At 39.8% G+C, this 12,957-nt stretch overlaps 1 protein-coding gene across 7 annotated transcripts in view; it reads left to right on the forward strand.

Moving 5' to 3' along the window:
* The window catches only part of exoc6 (exocyst complex component 6), a 43,079-nt gene that overhangs the window by 4,383 nt on the left and 25,739 nt on the right, over positions 1–12,957 (forward strand). For all 7 annotated transcript variants that reach the window (XM_034569993.1, XM_034569994.1, XM_034569991.1 and 4 more), the window contains exons 2-8: positions 2,572–2,743; positions 5,006–5,053; positions 5,236–5,326; positions 5,922–5,967; positions 10,345–10,398; positions 11,558–11,708; positions 11,814–11,969. In XM_034569993.1, the coding sequence (XP_034425884.1) occupies positions 2,572–2,743; positions 5,006–5,053; positions 5,236–5,326; positions 5,922–5,967; positions 10,345–10,398; positions 11,558–11,708; positions 11,814–11,969 (718 nt within the window). The remainder of the gene's footprint in view (positions 1–2,571; positions 2,744–5,005; positions 5,054–5,235; positions 5,327–5,921; positions 5,968–10,344; positions 10,399–11,557; positions 11,709–11,813; positions 11,970–12,957) is intronic.

Consider the following 12,957-nt stretch of genomic DNA (forward strand, 5'->3'; position numbering starts at 1 on the left):
GTTTAACAGGTTAAGCAAACTAAAGCATTTTTAATATTTTTTTTACACATTGTAGATTAAATTAACTTTGGGGAAAAAAAGATATATCATTAATGAAAGTGAAACAAATGTTTAACCCTAAATGGGATTCAGAATGAAAGTAAACATTTGATGAGGTGAGGAAACATCTGATTTGTTTAACAAAATACCTCCTGCTTTGTTGTCTTGACTACTGCAATGCTGGGGCTCACCAGTACCCTGTCTCCTTCAGCTTGTGAGTGCATTATTGCCCCCCACTGATCTGGAGTGTGGACTATGCTCTACTCTCTGTCACCTAGACTTGCTCTCAGGTACCAAACTCTGGCACGGTTTGGTTTAATGTGAGTTGGTCTGTACTAATGTAATCAGATTGGCTCTGAATCCACATTATATTTTACTATTTTACTATAACAAATTCACATGCTCTATTAAGATGGACATTTTATCTTATCTAATATGTTAACAACAGAACAGAACAGCCAGCAGAGTTCACTTCACAGCACTGATTAAAAACCAACAGCACAGGTACGCTCTGGGATTATACATTTTTACAATGTAATGTTGCCTTGTCAGCAGCACTGTCACTGAAATTACTCTGTGCTCAGACTTCTGATTCTCCACGCTGGCGTTGATTGTTTTCTACTGTTTCTTTTTGGGACCCAGAACTACGTCCCCTACTCCTATTGTTTCTATGTGGCCTGAAGATTTTGTGTCACGTGACACATGCTGGAGCTGGAAATTCCCTGCATCACAGCGACTCCTCTTTTGTTAGCATAGATGTACATTTTCCACAGTGGCATCACCAATTGTCCCCCAGTATGATGCAGCTGTGCACCTCTTCACTTTTGCCAGTGGTGGCCTCTACCTCCTCTATATGCTGTAGTTCCTCCACAGTCTATTCAGGCTCATTTAATACACTTACAATATAGTTTTCCTCCATATCTTCCATGCCTTATAGTTGTTCTAACTGGTTGATTTTTATCAGGATGTTTTGATTCCACTGCCCCTCCCTCGATCATACAAAAATGCGAAAGTACATGTTGTAGTTCTAGCACACGGCAAGGGAGCTTGCAGAAGTCCACGATAATGTAACATTTGTCATCTGGCAGAAAAGGATCAAGTATATCTCGGTCCAGTCAACACAGTGGGAATTAAAACATTGCTCATCTTCAAATAGTATTGATATTGTAACAATACAAAGCAGGTTGAAAGTAGGTGAAGTTCCTGTTTAAGGGAATTGCACAGAAAAGGAACTGCACCAGATGAACAAATGCCAGGTTCACCAGCTGTCTCTGCTTCCTCTCTCCAGGTCATTCTGACGTCTGATTTCATTGTGTATTTGAATCCATGTGATTTGAATGGCGGTTGCCTGCACGTGAATATTTACATTCACTTGATTTGGTTGGCGAGTACCTGTGCTACTGTTTTAAAAGTTGAGCTTTTACTTCTTCATTCAGCACAAGTAAAGCAAAGCCACAGAATTACAATGCAGTTTGGCAACTCAAGGCATTGCCCCATTTGAAGTGAATGAGCAATGTTTCCGTTGAGGCCTCCAACATGTGTGAGCGTCCGTCAATACTGCTTGCAGCTTTAATCCAACCTTGATCTTTTACAAAAGTAATTAAATTATTAAAGCCTTTGTTTTACACTTTGTGTGAGACTATGATGAAATGCACAGTTTATTTTAAGAACATGGCAATAGTATCGTGATCATTGTTACTCTTTAAATGACAGAAACTAGCAATGTTCCCTAATTAACAGTTCAAATGTTAACAGACAATAAGTATTTTCAGTTAAAAGTAAAAGAATCATAATAGTATTTAACTATTTTGCTCAATGAAGCAACAGTGCAAAACAACAAGTTAGGGATGGTCTATGTTTTTGAGGCTTGTAAAAACTTTTGGACCATGGCAGGATAAATTAGACTATGGAGGCTGCCACAGTCTAGTTGTGTGATGATGTCTTCTGTTGTTTATACTGCCTATAAATAATCCCTTGATATAAAAACGTTGTTGGTATTGTTTTACTGTGACGCAGACACTCGTCCATTCTAAATACAACAATTTGAGCTGGTCCTTTAACTGTTGCTGGTTGGTAAATGTTGGCTATTGTACAGAAAAAACAGAATCTAATACTGTTCCAGTGTATTAAAATGTATAGGCACTTTTAATAATAAGAGCCCATGTGTTATCCTGTTTTAGTGAAAGTAGATATGACGTCATAAAGCCAAATATCAGTGTCAGAGATGTTCAGAATCACAAAATTACAATGTTTACAGCATTATGAATTTAGCATTTCACTCCTGGCTTCACCAGATGGAGCTGTTACTCCAGGAGAAATGAATGGTGATGTCAGTACTGTAGGCCATGGGCTCATAGAATTTGTCAGTTGGACATATCAAGGCTGTTTATTGCAGCTGAGGAACCTCCATCATGCAAAGTGACATAGATAAGATAAGATAAAAAAAGAGGAGTGACTCCTGGAGTGTTCTCTGTAATTGTCTATTATTCCTTTTCTTCTATCCCTATTCATCACCTCTTTTGTGTCTTTCAGGTCTATTTACGATGACCAGCCCCATGCCCACAAGCGCTTCATGGAAAAGCTGGATGCCAGGATAAGGAACCATGACCGAGAAATTGAGAAAATGTGCAATTTCCACCACCAAGGCTTTGTGGACGCCATCACAGAGCTCCTCAAAGTCCGCACTGATGCAGAGAAGCTGATGGTAAGATAGATTACTGTAGTGAAGTTTACAATATCTCAGTTACAACTGATAACAGGGCCGTTTGATCTGTATCTCACATTATCTGCTAAATCTGTGTAAATGCAGAAGCCATGTCAACTCGAACCAGCTATTCACTAGATTGTCAAAAGAACCACATTATGACATTATACACATATTATTAGTTAGTACAGCATTTGAGTTAAATTGTCATTATTACAGCTTGTGTGCTTGTGTGCATTCACATTTGACAAGGTCAGAAGGTCATCCTCTTGGTTATCATCTTGGCTTACTTAAGTTACCTAGGAGCTCAATGAATAAAGGCACACAACTACGAAGAAAGATTTGGTAAATTTAAGAAAATATGAGTGTTTTTTTCTGGTGACAGAGCTTAAATATGACGGTTAAACAACGGTCACTAGTCTCTCTCTTCTCTTGGACCGTCCTCTAAGTCTGGTTCTGTTAGAGGTTTCTTCCTATTTAAAGGGAGTTTGTTATTCTCTCCACAGTTAGCAATGAGAACCCTCATAATGGGAACTGTTGTTTTTTTTCATAATATTGTAAGGTTTCCACCTCGACATAATGTATGTTTTGATACATTATGCAAATAAAATTGAATTGATTGATCAGTGTTGATATTGTGGTCTCAGTGGACAGTGAGAAGTGTAAAAATATGTTTAAACTGCAGTGGTTCAGTGGACGTCTGCTGAGTAGGCAGTCCATATGTGGCATAGGACGCATTTGTGTTAGCCAAGCTAAAGAACGTGGCCACATGTGTCCCAGACCACCTCCGAATGTGGTTTTAGTGATCGGATCTCAGGACGTGTTCAGGAGACTTTTCTCAACTTGCTTAAAATTTTGACTATCTCCACCAGAATCAGAAACACAAGCTATCTCTGTAGCTTAACGTTTTTGCAGAAGTGCTCGTCAAATCAAACATAATCAAATTTTATGTGTATAACCCATATTCACAAATCCCAATTGGCTTCATAGGGCTTAACAAGGTGCAACATCCTCTGCCCTCAATTCTCGACTAGACTGAGGAAAAACGTTTTAATGTCCGCTGCACCATAACCATATCACATTTCCCAAAGGTCCTTGGTCTTACCCAGCATTATGTTTTAGGTAACAGTCTTAGTTAAGTTTCTAGCCATGTCACTTCACTCTTGCTCTGGTGCCGTACCCTTGCAGGATGAAGTAAGACATAGTGATTATATAGTTAGACCATTTCATTTGAAAGCTTCACTGTTGAAAGAATTGTCATCGAAAAGCCGACTGGTCAATTGGGTCATGGCTCTCAGCCGTGCGTCAAGAGCCGAGAGTTCAAAAATCCCCGGCCAGAATCGACAAGTTTGTCACTGAATCTGTGAGAAAGAGCCTGTCACAAGCCATTAAACCCCATGAAAGGCCCAGTGCACTAGCAACGGGTTCAGGTCCCCATCGCCTGGTTAATCTGAATTGTCCTGCCTTTGTTCTTGACCCTTCATGGACAATGAGCTGATTACAAGGCTGAGCAGCTGCACCGAGGGAAGTAGAGAGGGAAAAGAGAGGACATGGAGAGGGGGAGCAGACAGAGTGAGGAAGAACAGATAGACATGTGACAGCATGTATGGATAAAGCAAAACAAAGGTATTCATACATTCTAAAATAGGATTTGACTATCAACAGAAAACGTGACTTACCAACCATACCAATATGTGAAGATTTGCATCAACTCCACTGTAGGCTATTTCCACACTTACATTTTCGTTTTAAGCTTTTAGCTGTGTATCAGAATTAGTCTTTGGATTAATTACCCTTGAAACACACTTAAATACACTTTGGATAAGGTGCTTTTTTCACTTACATTATTAAAATGTTACGGTAAACATTCACATTAAATCAAACTTAACCTTATATATACAAATATATACATTTTTCTATTTAGCATTTTTTAAATCCTCACAAATATGTTTCATTATGAGAAACAACTGAGTAACTTCCAAAAACAGACCAAATGGACTCTGTAGTTTATAAGAAATGTTGCTCACCCCAGGGCATTTGTTTGGGACCATTACAAGTTGCAGACTGAGCCAGTGGAGCTTGATCTGCAACATAAGATGTTTGTTGATAATAGGAAAAATAAAGTATATCCCCAGGCTTATACTATAAGGTCTTGATAAAATAAGTAAGTCGTGTGAAATTTAAAAATATAGGAGGCAATAATAGAGGAAAAAGAGTGAAAGGAAAATTGTGTTAAACTGATGATTGTTTTTGTTTTCAAAGGGTCAAGTGACAGACACTAATCGAAGACTACAAGAAGCTGGGAGGGAGGTAAGTCTGCGTACGCCTGAATGCATGAATGTGCAGAAGCTTTTTATTGTGCTGTCGGGACATATGCATGCTCGTTAAATGAAAAGACAGTCGTGCGTCAAACATGACCTTGTTTGACCCAGTAGTTAACAGTGGTGGCCTCTTTCTCATTGTCTCCTTCCACTGTGTGTTCCTTCCCTCAGGTGACAGCTCAGACACAGGAGGTGATCTGCTGTCGGATCCAGCAGAGGAACATGGCCACGACTGTTGAGAAGCTCCAGCTCTGTATACCAGGTACCGCTGCTGCCTCTGTGTCAATATGATGGTCACTAATGCACTTAATACCATCATCTATACAGCTTGTCCTCTGAGGTTCGCAAACCCCAGCTGACATTTGGCGAGAATCGGGGTACACCCTATCCACTCCATCACGGGGCTTACATATAGAGACAACAAACATCAGCATTTCCCACAGAATTGATTCACCCATGGCAGTAACAGGGTGCATGTGCAAGAAGATCACTCTCCACATTCCAATTGACAGGCACACAGACTGAACGGCAAAGGATAAGTTACTGTTTGTGTGGACAGTAACAACCATAGTGTGACAACGCGAGCAAGGGGAATGTGAATGGTCGTTTTTCTCTGTACAGTATATTGAGTCTGCGCTGCGCTGGCGACCTGTCCATGGTGTACTCTGCCTCTCGCCCAATCTCAGCTGGGATTGGCTCCAGCTCTCCCTCCACCCTGACAGGATAAGGGTGTAGATAATGTATTGATGGATTTACTTTGGTTACAGATTTGTTGTTTAGGAGCCAAACTGAATAAAAAGCTTGAACCAAAAAAAGCCTTCTACTCATCCACTTTCACATGTTCTCTTCTTTTGCAGTGCTAGAAATGTACAGCAAACTGAAGGAGCAGCTGGAAACCAAAAGGTAACAACAAATTAGAATAAGAATAGTTGGTACCTAATTTCATAATCGATTAGTCAGGTCTGTTATTATACATGGTACACACTGTGGCAACGTCTCCTGAGGTGGGGTTAGTAAACTAGCCAATGCTGTGCCTTGTGTTGCTCATGTGACAACGCTGTCTCCTCTCTGGACAAAAGCTTGGAAAAATGGCGGAGGCAAAGACTGCTAATGATACAGCAGAGACAAGTCGTCAAAAGTGTGGAAACACTTGTTGGAGACATTTTTCTTTGGTCTTACTGGCGGATCATAAACAGCTTTAAAGTTCATACTGCAGTGATGTGCTGCTGTGGCCTGGGAAATCAGCTTGTCGCTGGTTTTCTATGAGGCTTTAATGTTAAGTTTTTCCACACTTTTTACAACTGTTGCTTCCCCAGCTTAATTAGGAAAGACAAAGAAACAGTGGTCGAGAGACCCATAAACTAAATGAAGAGTGAAAGCCAATAGTGAACACAAATCGCTGAAACCCTGAGCCATCTTCCTACCACATAATCTACCTCTTCGACGTGTTTTGTTGCCCAAGTCGATTGTCGCATGTCATGTTATGCCCTTGTTGTGTCAATAGGTGGCAGTAATTAGCTGTGAATTCACTAGAGACCAGAGTCACCAAGTACAGAGCCACTCTGGCTCATAAAGCAAATAACTACTGAAAAGAATTAATCTACCATGTTTAGTCATTGAAAATCTTTCCTTGTGTTATTTTGTTTGGTTATTTTTTCCAGTCAAACACACACACACACTCACACACACGGGTGGAAACAATGCCCTGCTTACATGCTGGTGCATAAGGTAGCGATTGATTGTGAAATTCTGGGCTGATGTACAGTAAATGTTAAAAATAACAATTTGTTTATTACCCTGCGCACCAACATAGCTGCGCAATAGGGGTATTGTTTTCACTCCTGTGTGTGTGTGTGTGTGTGTGTGTGTGTGTGTGTGTGTGTGTGTGTGTGTGTGTGTGTGTGTGTGTGTGTGTGTGTGTGTGTGTGTGTGTGTGTGTGTGTGTGTGTGTGTGTGTGTGTGTGTGTGTGTGTGTGTGTGTTTGCATGCATGCTTCATCCACTCTCTGTGACAGCAATATGTGCGTGTGTGTTCATGAGGACATTCCGTTGACCAGGCTCCTCAGCTGTTTGACCACAGTCTCTATCAGCTTCTGTTTGTCTCTGTCGTTCTTCCTGAACTGAGAGAAAATGTTGTTCTTCTTACTGGTGTCCTTCATCCTGGAAACAGAGAGGAAGAGGCTGTCAGACAGATGTATTCTCTCAGCTGTCTGCTATTAACTCCGCCTTGATTTTGACAAAAGAAACTTGTGATATTATAATTTAATTTGGGTCAGTAGACTTAAGTTACACTTTGTCTACTAGTGGAGGTGGAAGATTTTCTTTTGAGGTTTGATATGTGATGTAATGTGGATTAACTATATAACTATATGACTATATAAGTGGTGAGGAGCCAACATTTTGTAACTATAGAAACAATATGTATGTAACGTGAGATTTTATATGATAGAATTAAAAGGATAAGTGAAAAGAGATAAAAAAAATAAAAGTGTGTCCTGCTTGTTTCCTACTTAGTGTATTTTGGTAGTTCTCGAATAAAAGTGAGTGAGACGTAGTGATCACACAGTAGCAGGATATATCCCTCTGTAATGCTACAGTTGCATCTTTTTATCTGTGTGTGTGCATGGACAAAATAATTCAACAACTCGAGGAAAACTATTTACCAAATTTAGTCGGTATAATATGTGAGAGCAAATGGGCAGATGATTCAATTTAAGAGATGAGATGATATTAAACAATCTAATAATAGATAATCTAACGCTAATGTTGGTTAGACTGTGATTTCACATCAGATGATTTCATTTGATAAGCAACGTCATGAAGAAGTCACTATGAAGTCAGAAAATGAAAAAGCAGTGTCATACATTTAGAAGACACAGACGGAGAGGACAGTTTGTGATAATAAGGGCTGACGGCGGTGTCTGTTTGTTGTAAATAAAATCAAGTTATTTCCGCAGCAGAGGTAATACAGTGCATCCGGAAAGTATTCACAGCGCTTCAATTTTTTATAAATTTTAAACAAACTTTTTTCACTTTGTCATTATGGGGTATTGTGTGTAGAATTCTGAGGAAAAAAATGAATTCAATCTATTTTGGAATAAGGCAAAGTGAAAAGTGAAGCACTATGAATACTTTCCGGATGCACTGTACGTCACTTCCTGCCTATACTGCACCCGGTTGCTACACCTCTCCAACTCCTGCTGTGTTGTGCATTTGTGAAAAACACACTGGTTTGGAATTTGAATGTCGGGGCTCACGGACACTATAGCAGTATAGCAAATACACATAATCAAATAGTTTTCATTTACAACCCTATTCTCAGTGCTTCTCTAATCTGTCATAATCGGATCAAATGTGAAACAGAACCACAGAGGGCAGTGAAAGATTGCTTTTACAGCTAAGGTGTTGAAATACATTTAAGTTAATAGTAGTGTTAATGAAACAATTAAACAACTAATAATATGTGGGGCAGCTGTGACTGAGGGGGTAGAGCGGCCGTCCTCTTACCAGAAGGTCGGCGGTTCAGTCTTCCCTATCTTCATGCCGAAGGGTCCTTGGGCAAGATACAAGTGCTGCCATAGATGCACTGTATGAATGTGTGTGTGTGAATGGGTGAATGGCATAACCTGCACTGTAAAGCCTTTTGAGTGGTCAGCAACACTAGTTTTTTCAACATTTTTTTCGCTCCAAAGTCACCAAAATCTTTGCTCATTATGGGAACTGTTGGGTTTCTCTACAATTTTTAAGGCCTTGACCTTACTATGTAAAGTGCCTTGAGATAATGTATGTTATGATTTGGTGCTATACAAATACAATTTAATTTAATACAATTTAATTTAATACAATTTAATACAATTTAATACAATTTAATTTAATACAATTTAATACAATTTAATTTAATACAATTTAATTGAATGCAATTTATTTTAATCAAACATCTTATGAAACCAGTATTCATGATGCAGGTTTCCACTAGCTTTTCAACTCTTCCACTGCTCTGCGGGTTTGATTGAACTTTATTCTTACCCCCACAAACTTGATGTTTGGCCACATTTACATGCCTGTCTGTATAAAGAGGAGAGGAGAGTTCACTTTAGACAGGAAAATAATTACCCTTTCTTGTTCATTAGTGTGTACCAAAGGAAAAGGCCATTCACTGGCAGGACAATTGACCCTCAGTGTGCCCTTGTTTAGAACAAGGCCCCCTCACTTCAGCTCTGTCACAGCCAGTTAGACCATGCTGGCCACCCTGTGGGATCTGTGTGCATGAAGGGTACTTTTAGCAGTAATGACATGGCTTATACACTGTTACCATGTATTGGAATGAGTTTGTATTGCTCAAATGCACATTTTTTGAACTGTATGTGCTGATGCCCAGGTCACATTCTATACAATTATCTGCCACTTGCAGCCTTTGTGTCCTCTGTCCTGGTGCCATGCACTCTGACAAACCTTTTCACTGTACAGTTTATGAGTCTGTCTTCTGTTCATGTGTATGCAACACATTTTACACACTCACCGACCAATTAGATCCCTTCACAGCCTGCCTACCAGCCTAACGATGGGAGCTCAGCACACTGACCCAAAGCTGAACCCTCGTGATGTGTGCACACTGTGACAGACCACAGAATGAAACACAGATTTCATTATTATTACCTGCTAGTCCTACGCTCAGAGCTAACTCCTTCACATCCGCCCTGTAACATTTAATTCATTCCCTGCGGTGTATGCAGTTTATTCGTTTTGTCTGCCTCACTTACCTATGTGTAGGCAGACTAACTGACTAGGGAGGTCATGGAGTACTCACGCTCCTCAGCCGAACTTCCCACTGGTGGAAGATGTGATGGGCAGTATCCCCATGCAAAGTGAATAAGTGTCGTGAAAATAATCCGTGCTCTGGGTTAGCATTCCGATGTGATTTATGGTAAAGAAAACAACATTTCGTACAATTTAGATGAACCACACTAGTGAAAACATCACTAGGATTATTTTATATTCAATTTCTGCCAATAGGTCCCTTTCACCCAAATCTTACACACTGGACCTTCAAAAGGATAGTCACAATTTTTCAAGTCTACAGAGAGGAGATTGGAAAGAAAAATAGACTATGGATGTTGCATTGTAAGAGCATCAGAAAAGGATCATGGCAGTTAAACTTAAACAAACTTAATATTGGCACCTGACCTTTCTTTTAAGACTAATTTGGAAATCTGTCCTTTAATAAGTTAGAGGACAAAATTACTGTGCCACCTTACTGATACTTTACCATTTGTTTCTGCAGATACTATGCTGCGTTGAAAACCATGGAGCAGCTGGAGAAGGTCTTCATCCCCAGGTAGGATTACAAAATCATAAAAACTCTTTATACCATTTACCTCATCTTAAGAGCTGCATTAATTGCACGTTTGGCCACTTGTTGAAGAAAAAACAGAAAACACAAAAAAGTTATGAGGACAAACATGTTGGAAAGTAATTGTCCACAGATCCAGCACACACAGAGCAACAGTATTATTTAAACTGGGGGCTGTCGCGATACCCTGGTATTGACAATACTAATACTAAAAACTAATGATTGATATGTTGAAAATACACACAGGAAAATGTTCAAGCATCTCTTGCACATTTCTGTCTTTCCATCGTGATGCAGAGTAACTATTTGGTTTACACACCAACATGATAGGTATTAGTTAGAATTATTTCCCTGTCTCTGTCTACCTCGCTCTCTCAAAACCTGTATTCACTACAATAACTACTATTTACAATACTGTTGTCACAACTGTTGGTTAAATAAAGTTAAACATGAAATTTGAATAATATAATTACTATTCATCTTTTTCAAACTTCCTGTAGATATTTTGATAATATTTTTATTGTGAATTTGGTTAAGTAGAAGTTATTTTTGTGTTTCTTTAAACTACAAAATGTGCTATATAAATGCAAAGAATTTACCAATTCTATTGGCCATGACAATCTGATATCATGACAGCCTTAATTACAATATTAACTTATTAGTCTGACACAGGCTGAAACTGGGTTGATTAACTGAGAAACTGAAACGAAAAAGAAAGTTGTGGGCCAATAAACCATAACAATGAGCTGATAGAAGCTAAAAAGGGAAAAATAGAGTTAGTAATGTTTATTAGTGCAGCTGTAAGACTTATTCTGCTTTACATATTGTCCTGTTCCAATTACTTGTTTCAACAGGAATTATATTTCCTTATGGAAGAAATAATGCCATTTCATGGGAAATCAAAATGATCTTCTGTATTAGAGCATCCTTTTAAAAACGTTTTCAAATAGTACTCAAGAGAAAGTACACAAACAAATTGAATAAATATCAAATCAGTTTGGAAATCCAGCTGACTGTAATATTGCCTTAATGGTTGAATGGTCTCACTTGGTTAAATTTCCAGTTGAATTGCATTCATTTGAATACAAAAATAAATGTCAGTTGAATTTAATTGTACGTTGACAAAATTTAATTGGCTCTACAGAGTCAGCCAGTACAGGTTCTGTCAAATCATGGCTGAAAACCTCCCCAGACTGAGAGAGGAGATCAAGGAGATCTCAATGTCAGACCTCAAGGACTTCCTGGAGAGCATCCGAAAACACTCAGACAAGGTTGGAGAGACTGCCATGAGACAGGTATGAGCCTTTCAAAGTGTTTTTAACATTTCCTCATTGGCTGGTAATAGCTATTAATCACTTAACTGGTCTGTGTGCATGCGTGCGTGTGTGATGTCCCACCAGGCACAGCACCACAGGACCTTTAACAGAGCCGTAACAAAGCAGGCCAGTATCGGTCACTACACCAAGCCTGTGTACTCCTTTAATGGACGAACACACACTCACAATGGCCTGATGATGGATGACGACACAGGAGATGAGGATGAAGCAGATGAAGAGGTAAGGAATAATTGTGTACACAGTAAAAAAAGAATGTGGCCACGTGTCCCACACCACCTCTGAACGTCCATACAATTGGTTCCGGTTCTCTGGAGTTTGCCTCTAGCATATGAACAACACAGCAGGAGATTCTCCAATCACGCGTGTTCACAACAACAGACGAATCTCCGTGCTGTTCAGGAGAGGGGTCGCCCAGCAGGCAGAGGCAGGAAGTAATGCATACATTCTGAGATCACATTGTTACGAGACTAACTGAACTGGCTAACTATTGATAAATGCTGGCCCTATTCTCATCTCTAGCTCCTTTATGTTCACCAAATAACATTTAATTCAGTTCTTGCGCTGTATGCAGTTTACCTGAATCATGTGCCTCACTTCCCTATGTGCAGCAAGACTATCTGACTAGGGATATTATGGATTACTTGCACTTTTCCGCCGAACCTCCCGACGTCCAGCGGGCGTTGTGGTTTGGTTTTAGTTGATTCAAGTGATGGGGAATTGTCCCCGTTCATAATAAAGTAGCGTAGAAGAAAAGAACCAGCAGGTTAGTTACTGTCTTGACTGGAGGCTTGTTGGGTTGCTATTTGCCGTCAGCTGCCGTTATGCTCCTCGGTCTCTTGGGTGTGTGTCGCCATCAGGTGTGTCGAGTTGTCCACTAAAAAGGGAGTTAGTACCAACCCCTGTGTGGAGTGTCAGTCTTTCCCTACCACCTCGCTCTACGCCTAACATGACACCTCAACCCAAAAATAGATATATTAACAAACCTCCTAATGGGTCATAACAAGCACAGTGACACTAGCGTCGGACCTTATCAACAAAAGTTTTCTTGAAATCTTTGTAGGTGTCCGCGTGTATGGCACTGCTGTTTCATCCCGGGATATTCTACATCAACACGCCCACACACTTGTGGTAAATCTTCCGGAGGATCTTCTTCTGTATTCTCACATGGGCTCATTTGGACATTATCCAGAGTTCTTACAGTGCTGGC

The sequence above is a fragment of the Hippoglossus hippoglossus genome, chromosome 19, assembly GCF_009819705.1.
Source record: "Hippoglossus hippoglossus isolate fHipHip1 chromosome 19, fHipHip1.pri, whole genome shotgun sequence".
Lineage (NCBI taxonomy): Eukaryota > Metazoa > Chordata > Actinopteri > Pleuronectiformes > Pleuronectidae > Hippoglossus > Hippoglossus hippoglossus.